At 28.1% G+C, this 15,417-nt stretch overlaps 1 protein-coding gene across 2 annotated transcripts; it reads right to left on the bottom strand.

Moving 5' to 3' along the window:
- Positions 1 to 1,867: 1,867 nt before the first annotated feature.
- LOC110664428 (uncharacterized) lies at positions 1,868 to 3,875 on the bottom strand. Of its 2 annotated transcripts, none has more exons than XM_021824108.2 (2): positions 3,309 to 3,875; positions 1,868 to 2,177 (listed from the first exon to the last, which is right to left on the bottom strand). In XM_021824108.2, the coding sequence occupies exons 1-2, from the start codon at positions 3,747 to 3,749 to the stop codon at positions 2,127 to 2,129; spliced, it is 492 nt and encodes a 163-aa protein (XP_021679800.2). In that variant the 5' UTR covers positions 3,750 to 3,875; the 3' UTR covers positions 1,868 to 2,126. The 2 variants fall into 2 exon arrangements, with proteins under 2 accessions (XP_021679800.2, XP_021679799.2); XM_021824107.2 differs by having other exon boundaries at positions 1,868 to 2,180.
- Positions 3,876 to 15,417: the final 11,542 nt, after the last annotated feature.

Below are 15,417 nucleotides of genomic sequence, written 5' to 3' on the forward strand. Positions count from 1 at the left end.
TAGAAAACGAATCGAACAGAAATGGATAAAAACTGAATTAAACTGAACCGCTCTATTTCGATTCGATTCGGTTCAAACCAATCAGTTTTGATTTTTTATTTTTTTTAATTTAGACTTGATTTTCAAGTTATTTGATCTAATTTTAACTTTGATTAAATTCTCAATAAAAATAAATCAATTCAAAAATCGATTCAGTTTGATTTGATTCGATTTGAATATATAAAATTACTATTCAGTTCAATTTAGTTTAACCGATTTTTTCTCTTCAAAACCAAACCAAATAGAAATAACTGAAATCTTTATAATATGAAATCAAATCAAACCGATTGAATTTTAAAACAAAACCGATTGAACCGAATTGATTCTATTTAGTTCGATTTTTCAATTTAAACCGAAATCTGCTCACCCCTATGCACCATGTACGAACTGGTCCCTTTCTTTTCCTTGCTCTCTTGAATTACAGTCGCTCCCAGCACGTAGAAGCACCACTTTTTAGCGGATATACCACCAATTTGACCCATTTTTCAGATACTATGTCCATAAGGTTGAAGAATCTATCCACATTGGCGATTTAATCTATGAATACTTCTATGTTGTGACCCCTATAAGGAATATCAATTTTTAACTAATAATCCATGCCTCTACTCCTCTCATTGTCGTACCTCCGATGCCTATTGAGGCATTGAACCTGATTGGCATAGTCATCTTCCTCCTTTGAATCTTCATCATAGAAATATTGCCTATGTGGAGGAAAGGTCTATTCATAGGGTTCCCATGAGCTACACCATCTCTTAGCCTTCTATCATCATTCCAAACCTTGTTTGTATTAATTCCTATGGCACCAAGACGATATGCAATTTCTTCAAAGCGTTTCTATGTATGCTTGAATCTAAGATCCATCTGTTGCTCCAGAAATCGCTCCCATTGTTGCAATGTTTTGTCGCTATAGTCAAGGGCTCTAGTTGCATGATCATTGTCAGGAGAACAACTATCATCACCACCTCGACTGAGGTGATTTCTCTGCTCTAATACTCTAATACTACATGACGTAGCAGGAACTTAAACTTTAAAGTAAAACACTCACCAAAATACACAAGCATGGAGATAAAGGTAACTCTGAATAAAATTATATTGATCAAGAACATCCCTTTAATGATTAATACATAGAATTATGGGGTATTTATAGAATTTAGACCCTTAAACTAACTAGGAAAATATAAGAATCCTAAATAAAATAAGAAAAAATCTAAGTCCTAATTAGAATATGAAAATTAAATAAATACTAAATGAAATAGGAAAATTAAAAACTAATATAATTGAAATTGGAAACCATCTAAAACTTCATCTACGCTGTATTTTAACAAAGCAGGAAGTTAAAACGTGTTAGGACACTGGGAGTCGTGTTTGGACTATTTTCAAACATTGAAAAAATTAAGCCCCGCATCAGATTAGTACAAATCTCTGATTAATATTCCATAATATTGAGCAAGAGATAATGGTTCAAAACCCAACTTTCATATCTACAGGTTCATGTGCCAAAAGAAGAAGATTATTTATTGAGTTTGTACTCTTAATGGTCTAAGAGATATGTGTAACTCAACTCAACTCAACTAAACCTTTATCCCAAAAATTTGGGGTCGGCTATATGGATTCGCTTTCTCCACTCTGAACGATTTTGGGTTAAATCCTCAGAAATATGTAATGCTTATAGGTCATGTTGTACTACTCTCCTCCAAGTCAATTTAGGTCTACCCCTTTTTTTCTTTCTATCCTCTAACCTAATGTGCTCTACTTGTTTAACTGGAGCCTCCATATGTAAGAGATATGTGTAACAAAGAAGGAAAATCAGCGAAAATTATTCTGAATAAGAACATAAAAAGAAGACAAGTATAAACTGCAAACAAGAAGCATGTTTATGCATATCTCACAGCAACAGAAGCTCGCTACTCTACCTAAAGAGTTTACTGCACTTATTATCATCAAACATTCAAGAATCACTTTTAAGGAGGTAAATGATACCATTCACAAATTATTATGATGTTAAAAAAGAACATTGAATGAGGAATTCCAACATCCAACAAAGTAGAATTTATAAATTCAAGGAACATCTTTCCTTGAGTTGTTGCTCAAGTCAAATACAAAAATTGGCTTCTCATTGATGGAGCAATGCAAAAAGACTGCTGCATAGATATCAACAGCAAAAGATCATTAATTCTCACTGACATTAAAATTGGTTTTATTTACTACAAGAACATATCAAACAATCCAAACCACACCCCTAACAGTAATACCTTTTCAAACTTATTGGAGATTCTTCTCATACTCCCAAACGAGTTAATGAAAATCTCTCCAATTATTCTACCATTTGGCTTAACAGCAATCAACTATTTAATTTACTTCAGCAAACAATAAATTTCTGGTGGATTATCTTTGCATATCATATGCAATAATCATATACTTTAAAATCATCAATTAAAGTGTAATGAGATAATCTGCAAAATAGCATTTCAAAGTAAGAATAACCAAAAAAAAAAAATCCCAGATTCATTGACCATGAGAAACCCAATCCAGTAAGTGATGAGGGTGATCCACATTTGAATTGTGAAATGGCAGTTCTAAGATTCACACTTTATCTTTGACAACTTAAAAAACTGAGCAAAACGAAAATTTTAAGAATTTATGCTTCTTCACTCGTTTTCTTTCCTCTCAAATTATTATTCTGATAATCACAAAACTTGATTTAGGTTCCACCACTCTTTAATGTTTAATATTAGGTCCACTAGATCCACAAAATCACCCTAGTTGTTCCTGCAAAGATCTACAGCTTAACCTACTCTTCCCTCAAAAGAGAAAAAAAAAAAAACTAAACCTGATAAAATCCCCATTCTTCCAATCCAATTTCACCTCAGTAAATCATTGAGGATGCTAATATCTCCAAGTGATCATACGATTGGAATATTTACAAACTTCAACAATCAAAAACCGCAAAGACCCATATAAAAATTAAACCCGGATTCTCTTTATCATCACAGAAATCAAAAACTAATACAATTTATAATAATTATTGCTGCCATTTGAGATAATAAACCAATGTCCACCAAGAACCATATCACATTTTAACCACATGATGATGATCCCAATTCCCATTTCCCTCTCTGTTTCATTCAGCATTTACCAATACAAGGAAGCCAACCATAAACCAAAACAGGGTAACGAAAACAAGAGACTATTTTTTTTTATTTTTTTTTAAAGTCCAAATAACATGCAAGAAACTAAAAACCAAAAAAATAAAAAAATAAAAGTCATACACTGTTCTTGATAATCTTCCTCCTAGCCAAGAACCTAGCCACCGGAGGCGTAAGAGCGATGGTTATCGGAACCCGTACTGGGAACAGCGCCTTGTTACACAGCACAGCCAGAGCAAGGGCTCCACCAGTGGATGCAGCAAGCTCAGCCGTCCGATTCCTCTTCTTCACCTCCTGCACAGTCCTCGAATTATCCCTGTCTTCAATCCCAAACCCATCGTCCGATTTAAGTTGTTCTTGTTGTTGGGTAGGTGGATTCGAGTGATTGGAATCATCGGTGGAGATTCCGGGAAGATGCCACTTGTCGAAGAACGATTTGACGTCAACATTGTTCTTGATGGCAATGTAGAGGCCGGTGATTGAGGCTGCAGAGACAGAGAGGTGGACACCTAAAGCTACTTTTCCGTACTTCCTTAGGAGTTCTCTGAATCGGCCTCCTGCCATTTGAATTGATGGGTTGTTTGAGTTTAGGCGTTGGAGGTTTTCGGTTAGGGTTTTTTGAGGGGTTTGATGGATTTTTGGACAAGGAAAATGTCTTTGCACGGGAGCCAAGTAGCAAAGTGCTGTGATGCGTGGAGTTGGAGATTGTTGACACGACGCCGTTTAGCTTATTCAATTTTTTTAATATTATAAGAAATAGCAAACTTGGTCCTTTGATCTCACATCACTACACTTATGTATGTAGAGAGTATGTATAAATTGTATAGCTTAGCATGAGGGATATGCCCCATTTTTTAATCTCCAATCGAATTAAAAAATTATATTGAATCAATAAAAATTATTTTAAATTGAAATTATTTTGATATTTTAATTTTATTTTGATCTTTTATTAAAAATTAAATTAAAATTATACTGAAATTGAATTAAAACTATATTCAATCGAAACTAAATTGAGAATTGAATTTATACATATGTTTTTCTATAATTTTCTTAAATGTCTTATATACTTTTTAATATATATATATAAACTAAATATAATCTAATATTATATTTTATTTCTTTATATTATTTTAATAATTTTAGTTATAAATATATTAAATTATCTTAAAAATATACTATATATATATTCAGAATTATATTTATATTTTATATTTAAATATTACATAATTAATAAATAGTTAAATGTAATTATATGATATATTTATATTATTATATTATATGATATATTTAATCATAAATTATTTATATGCACCTAATGGTTAAATATTATATAATTTAGAAAAAAACTAAAAGATATATTATATATCAATAAATCAATTTAAAATTTAAATATTAATTAAGTATGACTTTTTAAGAAAATAATTACATAAAATTATTTTAAAAATCGAGAACTGAATTGAATTATACATAACCAAATCAAAATCAAAGAATCGAGACTCATACCAAATTGAAAATGAAACAATAATGAGCCGAACTAAAATCATATTAAAATTTCAATTCGAATTCAATTCCTAAGCAAATCCCAAATCGAATCAAAACCACATACCTCTACTTAGCATATCTTCATAATTTTATTAAATTGTGTCTTAACAAAATTATCATAATTTTATTAAATTGTAAATATTGTTGTTGGTAATATAAGATTACTTTTTTAGAAGTAAACTACTTTTTTACGAGTCAACTTTCATTGAAGAAATTAAAGAGAAACAAAGTTTGAAAACACAGCATGAGACGTGGGGAGAAATTCCTCCATCCAAATGACCTCACCAACGTCAAAACTCAAAGCTAGCTTGGCAAGAAAATGAGCTATAGTGTTCGCCTGACAATATACGTAAGATGAGGAGAACAAGGAACAACTCTGTAAGAGGTCCAATATCTGCAAAATTCGACTCCCATAATATGAAGAAGAGACCAATTAGTTGCTGACATGATGAAACAGTGCCAGCAAATCTGTCTCCAGAATAATAATACAATTATAAAAACAAAACACAAGTAGGCAATTAAAAATCAATAAAAAAAATTCATAAAATCTTTTATCTATTTATATTAAATTTCATAGCCCAGTAAAAGCTTATAGGCTATAAATGAAATTATCAATTATAAAATAAAATAAAAAATCAAATGGAGAATAATAACTTAGCTGAACCATAGAACTGAAATGGTTATGGTGCCATGGGTTTTGTTTCTGGTTCTTTCCTTTCCTTCTTCCCTTTGGCAGCAAAAGAGAGTGCGTTCCTTCATATATTAAACTCTCAAGTTATGGGAACGGGAAGCTACTGAATGGGCTGAACAAAACTGTTAAAAAGTAAAATGGGCTGGTTTTATGAGAAGTGGGCTTGAGGGGCAAAGTGAGATTAACACCATATTAAAAAGGAAAAAAAAAAAAAAGAACTCATGATAATAGAACATAAATAGTTTATTGAACTTGTTCTACCTTCGTACATATTGCAATTCTCTATTCATAGGAAATGGGAGTAGAGAATACAACTCAACTCAACTCAACTAAGCCTTTATCCCAAAAATTTGGGGTCGGCTATATGGATTCGCTTTTTCCACTCTGAACGATTTTGGGTTAAATCCTCAGAAATGTGTAATGCTTCTAAGTCATGCTGTACTACTCTCCTCCAAGTCAATTTAAGTCTACCCCTTTTTTTCTTTCTATCCTCTAGCCTAATGTGTTCTACTTGTCTAACTGGAGCCTCTGTATGTCTACGCTTCACATGACCAAACCACATCAATCTCCCTTCTCTCAACTTATCTTCAATTGGCACCACTCCTACCTTTTCTCTAATACTTTCATTACGGACTTTATCTAGTCCAGTATGACCACTCATCCACCTTAACATTCTCATCTCTGTAACTCTTATCTTAGATGCATACGACTCTTTCAGTGCCCAACACTCACTACCATATAGCATAGCCATCGTATGGTCATTATGCGGTAAAATTTTCCTTTTAATTTATTGGGAATCTTACGATCACATAAAACTCCCGTGGCACGTCTCCACTTCAACCATCCGGCTTTAATCCTATGACTAACATCCTCCTCACATCCCCCATCTACTTGAAGGACTGAGCCGAGATATTTAAAGTGATTACTTTGGGACAGTGCCACTCCATTCAAACTAACTCCTTCCCTATCACCAGTTTGGCCTTCACTGAACTTGCAATGCATGTATTCTGTCTTCGTTCTACTTAACTTAAAACCCTTTGACTCTAGAGTACTTCTCCAAAGTTCTAGCTTCCTATTGACTCCTTCTCGTGTCTCATCTATCAGAACAATATCATCCGCAAACATCATGCACCAAGGAATACTCTCTTGTATATGTTTCAGTTCATCTAAAACTAATGTAAAAGGTAAGGGCTTATGGTGATCCTTGGTGTAATCCAATTGAGATCGGAAAATCTCTTGTGTCCCCTCCCACTGCGCACAATAGTAGTTGCTCCTTCATACATATCTTTCAATACTTGTATGTACCTAATAGATACCCTCTTTTGTTCTAACGCATTCCATAAGACCTCTCTTGGAACACTATCATAAGCCTTCTCCAAATCAATAAAAACCATGTGTAGATCTTTCTTCCCATCTCTATATTTCTCCATCAAGCTTCTAATGAGAAAGATCGCTTCCATAGTTGAACGACCAGGCATGAAACCAAATTGATTGAGAGAGATAGAAGTATCATGACGTAGTCGATGCTCCACAACTCTCTCCCACAACTTCATAGTATGGCTCATGAGTTTAATTCCCCTATAGTTTGAGCAACTCTATATGTCTCCCTTATTTTTAAAAATAGGTACTAAAATATTCTTCCTCCATTCATCAGGCATTTTCTTTAAGTTTAGAATCTTATTAAATAATTTAGTTAACCATGCCACTCCCATATCTCCCAAATACTTCCACACTTCAATTGGTATTTCATCGGGTCCACAGGCTTTACCTACTTTCATTCTCTTAAGTGCTTCCTTTACTTCTAAAGATCTAATCCTTCTAGTATAATTTACATTCTTTTCTATTGTTCTATAATCTATATTCACGCTATTTCCATTTTGACTATTATTAAAGAGATAATTAAAATAATTTCTCCATCTTTCTTTAATGTCCTCATCTTTCACCAACACTTTTCCTTCTTTATCCTTAATGCACCTAACTTGATTGAGATCTTGACATTTCCTTTCTCTACTCCTTGCTAATCTATAAATATCTTTCTCCCCTTCTTTAGTTCTAAGTTTCTCATATAACTTTTCAAAGGCCTGTGCTCTTGCTTGGCTAACTGCCTTTTTTGCCTCTTTCTTTGCTATCTTGTACTGTTCATATGCCTCATTATTATCACATTTAGGTAATTTCTTATACCATTCCCTTTTGGAGTAGAGAATAGATTTAAAAAAAAAAAAATTATTGCATTAGTATAGAGAAATAGTAAGACTCCATTAAAAGATAGTCATGATAAAAGTAAACTACACACTGATAGACTATTTGACTATTTTAATGCTAAAGTTGCACATCACAAGAAAATTACATCAATTATCTTTCAATTTATGTGATTATTTTGTTTCAATCATTTAATTTTAATTTATTAAAATAAAATTTTTTAATTTTAATTTTATTTTATAAAAAATCATCTGACCTACAATAGCAAATTTTAGTTGCCGGTTTGTCTTTTTTTTCCTTCATTTTCTCTTTTTTACCTAAATTTATTGATAAAATTTTTAATTATATATATGTTATTTATAATTAATTAAAATTTAATTTGTAACAATATAGAAAAATAATAATATAATATTAATAAATTTTAAATTTTAAAATAATATTTTATTAAATATTTTTAGTTTTTATATAAAAATAAAAAAATAAAAAACAATAAATAATAATTTATAAATTTATCTTGATTAAATATTAATTTAATATTAACTAAAAAATTTTTTAAAATAAGTTAAATAAACTTTTTTTAAAATAAAATTAAAATTAAAATATTTTATTTTAACAACTTAAAATGATGTGATTGAAATGAAATAATTAATTAACTTGCGAGACGATTGGAATAATTTACAGACATACCCACCCATATTAGTCTTTTCAAAGGTAGGTAATAGACTCGGACCAAAAACCTTACATTGCTAAACATCGATCCATTCAAAAGGAGCGATTGTGGCTTATGTTATCATTTCAATAATCAAGTGAGATATACAAGTTGTAATACCTAGAATCACTAGGGGTCTTTAATCACGTTTGATTATATTAAATTTTTATGAATTTTAGAAATTTTATACTGATCTGATCTATATATTTATAACGTAATCAGTAATAAGTTGATAAAAATAAGAATTTTTTTTTTGCAATTATTATGGTTTAAAAATTATTAATTATTTTATATTAACACAATATAATATAAATTTAGAGAAAAAAAATTTAATATATTTTATAAATAGTAATTTAATAAATGTAATTTAATTTTAATATATATTCACGAAGAAAAATAAGCAAAGTCATGATGCAGTTTAAGTGACAGCTAGCTTCAAAATTTACCACGAGATCTAGGTTTGAGTCTTTTTGCCAACAACAACATTAATTTTTTTTTTTTTTTTAATTATATGATTGGTTGGTTCATTGAATATCCTGTCAATTCACACGAGTCAATCCTGATTTTCTTAAAAAAAAAAAAAAAGGTTTTAAATATAAAAATGAGATTGATTCTCTGTCCGATTTCCATTTAAACTGATCCAACTACCATGTTGGTCAAACCAGTGTTATCAAACCCAAACTAACTCGACTGGTCCAATTGGAAAAGCCGAGAATCGATCGCTGGGCCAGTTTGATTTACCCAGAAACTCAATATTTGAAAGACTAGTTAAGAGTCATAACTCAAATCAAATTTAACTGGTTAAGCGAATTTTCGAAACGGCAATGTGGCAGTTAATCTAGCCGGCTAGCGGCCACATAACTCTCATTAGAAAAAAAAAAAAAAAAAATTAATGATATATGATGTACTGCAAGATCATAAAGACGGGAGAGCCTTAAAGCTAGCTACCATTTGAAGTACACTAGAATTTTGCATGTTTTTCTTTTATTATATATAAATGATTATTAATTACAAAATATATATTTAATTTTTATTGAATAATATATCATATAAAGAATATACTAATTGAATCTCAATTTGATTTCGATTAAATTTTAATCCTTTAATTATTTGCCTTTATCGATTTAAAGAATGAGTTTATAATTTCGATTTGGTTCGAAATTTACTTAGAAACAAAAATCAAATTGAAATTTAGATATAGTTCCAAGTCGATTTTTCAATGTTTTGGTTATGGTCAGTAAGGTTCTCAGTTCTTCAGTTTCAATTCAGTTCGATATAATTTCAGTTTAATTCTTAATTTTTGAAGTAATTTTATGCAATTATTTTCTTAAAAAGTCATCTTTGAATTAATATTTAAATTTTAAATTGAATTATTAATGCATAATATATTATATAACATATTTTTTTAATTATTTTTAAATTATATAATCCTTAATTATAAGATGCATATATAATTTAGGGTTAAATATATTATATAATATAATAGTAAAATTAAATCATATAATATATATTTTAATTATTTATTAATTATATAATATTTAAATATAAGATATAAATATAATTATAAATTATATATATATAATATATTAAAAAAATAGAAAGATATATATAAAAATTCAGTTATCAGTTTGATAAGGTTTCAATTCGATTTTGGTATAATTTTAGTTCAGTCATTAATAAAAAATTAAAATCGAATTAAAGTATCAAAATAATTTTGATATGATTCCTATCGATTCGATACATTTTTTTAATTCGATTCAAGAACTGAAAACCGTTTACAACCTTAATTTAAAGATTGGATGAAATTTGAAACTTTGGTAATTATGGCTTTGAGACAATTTTATTATGGAAATGACTTTTATTATCTCCTCTTTAAATTACATAATTCTTATAGTGAAGCCAGCAGTAGCTCCTCAATTTTTTTATTTGTTTTCGATAAATTCAAATATATTTCACAGTGAAAAATATGCTTTTCCTTTTTTTTATTTTTTTATGTAGAGTTTATTTATTTATTTATTTCTTCCTTTGTGTGGAGTTGAATTTCCTGTATAGTTGTTTTCTGCCCTTTGTGGATAGTGCTTTTATACTATAAAGCATCTATTAATTTCGGATTATTATTGATTTATTTTACCAAATTAACGTAATCTCTTAAAAGATTAGGATAAAAGATGTTGAGACATCAAAATAATTCAAGAGTCGTGTCGAAGGATCTTAAATAGTGTTTTAAGATAATTTATTTTATTTTGTAAGGTTAGATAATTATTTTTTAGTTATTTATATTATTTTGTTTATAAATCTATTTATTCTCACCCAATTAGTTGGATAGTAGGTATGATAATTTACTTCACAGGTTAGGTCTCTAGCTCAAGTCTACAATGGCCAGTTGTGCTAAAGAAGGAATAAACCAAATATTTAACTAGGAATAGTAATTTTAGACACAATTGGTAAATATGACACGAATATAAAGGGTTTTGGTTAGATTTATTTGTGTTTATGTTCAAATTATTTCAATTTTGTATAACAATTCAATAATCATGTTGTGTTATGGGTTGATCTGCTAACTCAATTTGACACGTTTATGACACATTTTATTATTTGTATCGCGTGTTCACTCACAATCTATTAACCCGTTTTGACTGGCTAACCCCCCAAACTCGTCTTGATCTGTTAACTCATTTTGATTTATTAACTCACGAATTATAATATTAGAAAATGATAAATTAGTAAATATAAACTTAATTATTTATTATATTAGGGCTTTAATATAGTTGATTTTTATTTTTTTATTAAAATTTATTTAATTTATGAATTTATACAAGTTAAAAAGTTATATTATTTTAAAAGTATTTCTTTTTTAAAAGTATTTGTTTTTCTTAATTTTTTTTAAAATATTAATTAGTTAAACATGGAAATATTACTTGTTTGTTTAATATTAGATTGAATATTTTTATATTTTATTAAATTTATTTATCATTAAATTAATGTGTAAAGTTCATATAATATATTAATTTATAAAGATTAAAAGTATTCAATTGTGGCCAAATATATTAAATAAGTCATATTGAATTGTGTCAAATCATATTAAATGTATCAAATGTATTAAATCATATTAAATAAATCGTGTCATGTAAAATTAATCCAACAAAATTTAATAATAATCGTGTCATATCATGTAATCCATATAATAAAATAATCATATTCATATTTAAATTTTTAACATAATTCATTAATTGTATTATATTTATATCAATCTTTAGTCATATTCGTATTATTTTTATATTAACACGAACATTACTAACTTGAATTATCACTTCTACATCCAACTCTTTTATACATGCTCCACTTAATTTATCGAATATATCTCAATTGGCAGAGCTCCGCTATTATAATTAGGTCATTGTAACAACGGTTATATGTCTAATTGTCCAAGCAGAAAAAATAATAGCTTGTACCTAAACTATTGGCTCACTTTCTTAAATAACAAGGAAGAGGACAGAAATATGTCACTAAAAACTCCAATGAGACAAAGATGGGTATTTAAAAGATTAATTTTTGACTACAGAAAAATCACTTCAAACATCAAGTTGATTAAACAAAGCCAAATTAATTAGTAATGAGACTTAGAATAAATAAATAAACCCAACTTCCAACTAATGAACGAAGACGGACATGTATTATTAATGATCTGAATTTTGTGCTTTAGGCTGAGCCACTCGTTGTACCGTATTCAACTCTTGGCCTGGCCTACCTAGAAAGGGTTTTGAGTATAACATGAAAAATTGAAAATTGAAAACGAGTGCGATGAATTATGAGCCTTATGACCTAAAATCTGAATTTTCAAAAAGATTATTGCAAAGTTTGTAGACCAAAATTAGGTGTTGAAATATCAACGAGAATTTTCCGTCTGGATAGAATATCCAATAACTGAATAATGCATTTTGCTATACTTTTCTAGTGGGAAAGAGACATATTTGTCATTCATGGGTCTTCTAAATTAAAAAAATAATAATAATAAATTACTTTTTCATCAGTAAGTTATATCTAAATTAATGTATATATCCTTGATTTTTAAAACTTAACAGTTTAGTCCTTGCATATTGACTCCATCAATACTGACTTTTGAAAAATCTAGAGATATATGTATTAATTTTGATAGTATTTGAGAATGAAAAAGTAATTTATTTTTAAGGGTATTTTGATATTTTTCAGATAATTGATGAAATATTAGATGAAGGGACTTTTAATTTGATGGAGTCTGAATGTAAGGACAAAATAATTAATTTTTGAATATTAAAGAATATGTGTTAATTTTGGTATAATATAGAGAATAAATATTAATTAAAAAAAGTTGATGTGTACATGATAATTAATATATACAATTGATAAAGTCATGTGGACCCAAAACCTATCATCAATTGTCATTTGTTTGCTGTCAAATTGCATTTGGATCCTATCATATTTATAATCTTTTAATGCACAAGATTTTGGACTGGCCCCATTGGTTTATTAGCTATAGCAGTCTTATTTTATTCGAATATTTATAAATATTTTTTAAGAAAATAAAAGACATTCGCCATCTCAATCAAGTTTAATTAATCTTCTTAAAGTAAGAATTTTGAGGTTCAAGTCTCTCATATGCTAATATATATGATATAAAATTTTCTTACTTTTATAGTAAAAATTAAAAAGAAAGAGAGAATTATCTTCTGTTGATGGAGAGGAAGAGATCATTAGCAGCTGTTGAAATCTAGTGAAGACGTGCATGTAAATCTAAATTTTTCATATGTGCTTGTGTTCTATATTATACTGTGCTATGTTGAAATACTTTACACACTTATAAATATATATATATATAAAATTAGCTAGCACAAATTTAATAGAAATTAATATTTTATATATCTAATTTAAAATTTAAGATTTCACTTTTTCATCAAAATCATTTTTGTTATTTTTTTGTATAATTTTGATTATTAAAATCTATAGTATGTAATTACAATACTCTCACTTTAACACTTTATTTTTAATCTTTTCATATTCAATTTAAATCTTCAATAAAATTGCATTTCTTATCACTTTTTACAATCATTTTCTATGAAAAAAAATTAATTAACATATATAATTAAAATATATGATCACTCATAATAAACAAATGAAAAAGATTATATATATATATATATATAATGTGAACATGATGATTTATAGTTAAATGATCTTAAAAACTTGTAAATTTTAGATATAATTGTGGAATGAAATTAAATTATTTTTATTTTAAATAATAATAATTATTATGGTAATTGAATGGCAATCAATATTATGATAAATACAATCACTTTCTCTTATTCACTAATTACATAGGTTACAATACGTATTAATTAATATTAGGAATGTGCGCTTAGACAAAAGGAAAATGGAATAAATTGCAATATGTATTAATTACAACACTATATGGTACAATTAAATAAATTATATGTTTTAAATAAATAAATTGCCACTTGGCATAAATGTAAAATCCTGTGTAATAACACCATAGGATAACATGCATACTTTTTATATATATATATATACATATATAAATAGATAGATAGATTGAGTTTTAATATATCTTGCAACAATTTGACAATAAACAAAGTGATAATTAATTTTAATATACTTGGTATGTGCACAAAACATAATATTGCACCTAAATTATCACACCCATTGATTGTTCTTGGCCATCCAAGATGTAAGATGTTTAACAATATATATATATATATATATATATATATAATTAACTCCGACTGAAATTCAAAAATCAATACTTTATAACTGTAGACACAATTTCAATACTATTGAGATAAAGGTTATTAATGAATCGATGATATCTAAACAACTACCTAATCCCTATCCGGAAAACAATGAAATATATAGTAGATCAACGTATCTAGTAGAGTGCAAATCCAATTGTCTTTCGGAGATATTGAAGTGGCTTAACTAGATTCTAGTGGACATGAACCGGCTGATGCATGAATTGACAAAGGCAATTAATAGTGATGGAGATATCCAGCCTAGTCAGAGTCAAATATCGAAGGGAACCAATGACTTGTGAGTAGACCTCACCATTTTCTAAAGATGTGCCATCTTACTTGGAAAGAGGTGATGAGATAGCCATTGGCATAAAATATTGCTTGGAATTTTCCATTATATATCGGAGTGAGAATTAACTTCTATTCCAATAAAGTAGAAAATCATTAAATTTGCAACCTATAGTGAAGTAGTAGAAAATTCTTTTATGGAAAGTAAATTTTTTTTTTATTATTATTTTAATATGTGGACATGAAGGACATTGTTTAAGACAAAACTTTTAGCAGAAGGGAGAAAACAATTGTGCCCGTATGAGAAATAAGCAAACATTTGCCATCATGACCAACCTTTAGGTGATCTCTTGCTACAAAAAGTGTGATTATAATTTATAAATGGTCATCTTTCTCTTCTTTCCATCATTTCTCTTCTTTTCACTCCCTTTAAGTGTTTTCATTGGTGACAAGTTTTCTCATTTTTTTTTGAATTTTTTGATTTTTTTTTTCTAATAGCTTCTAAAATTACATTATTATTAATAGATCTTAGTGTATGTGTTACCTCCATAATGGAGTTTTGTTGTGTTTTCCTCCGTTAATAGAATTATTACTCGTTGAAAAGTTTTTACGAGCATTTATTAATGAATTATTTTATTTTTTGTATAAAAGTTCTCTAGGAGGTGCAAATTTTTTTTTTTCCCTCCAGTAGAAGATCTAAATTAGGAAATTATTTGATAAGGCTCATAAAAAGATCATGGCATCTAAGAATGGAGCATGTAGCTTGCTTATTAGCCAACATACATAATTTATCAGTATTATCATATTTTACAAATATTTTTTATTATTTTTTATAAAAAATATAATATATTGATTTGTAATTCACTTTTTGTATTTTATTTCTAATTAATGAAATATCTTTTATTTTTTATATAAAAAAAACTATTAATCCACTATTATATTACTAGTCTTAAAATAAAAATTTCCCTTTTATCTAAAGAAATAAGTAATACATGTGTAATTCATAAAAATTGAAATGCT

Source organism: Hevea brasiliensis, chromosome 6 (assembly GCF_030052815.1).
Source record: "Hevea brasiliensis isolate MT/VB/25A 57/8 chromosome 6, ASM3005281v1, whole genome shotgun sequence".
NCBI lineage: Eukaryota > Viridiplantae > Streptophyta > Magnoliopsida > Malpighiales > Euphorbiaceae > Hevea > Hevea brasiliensis.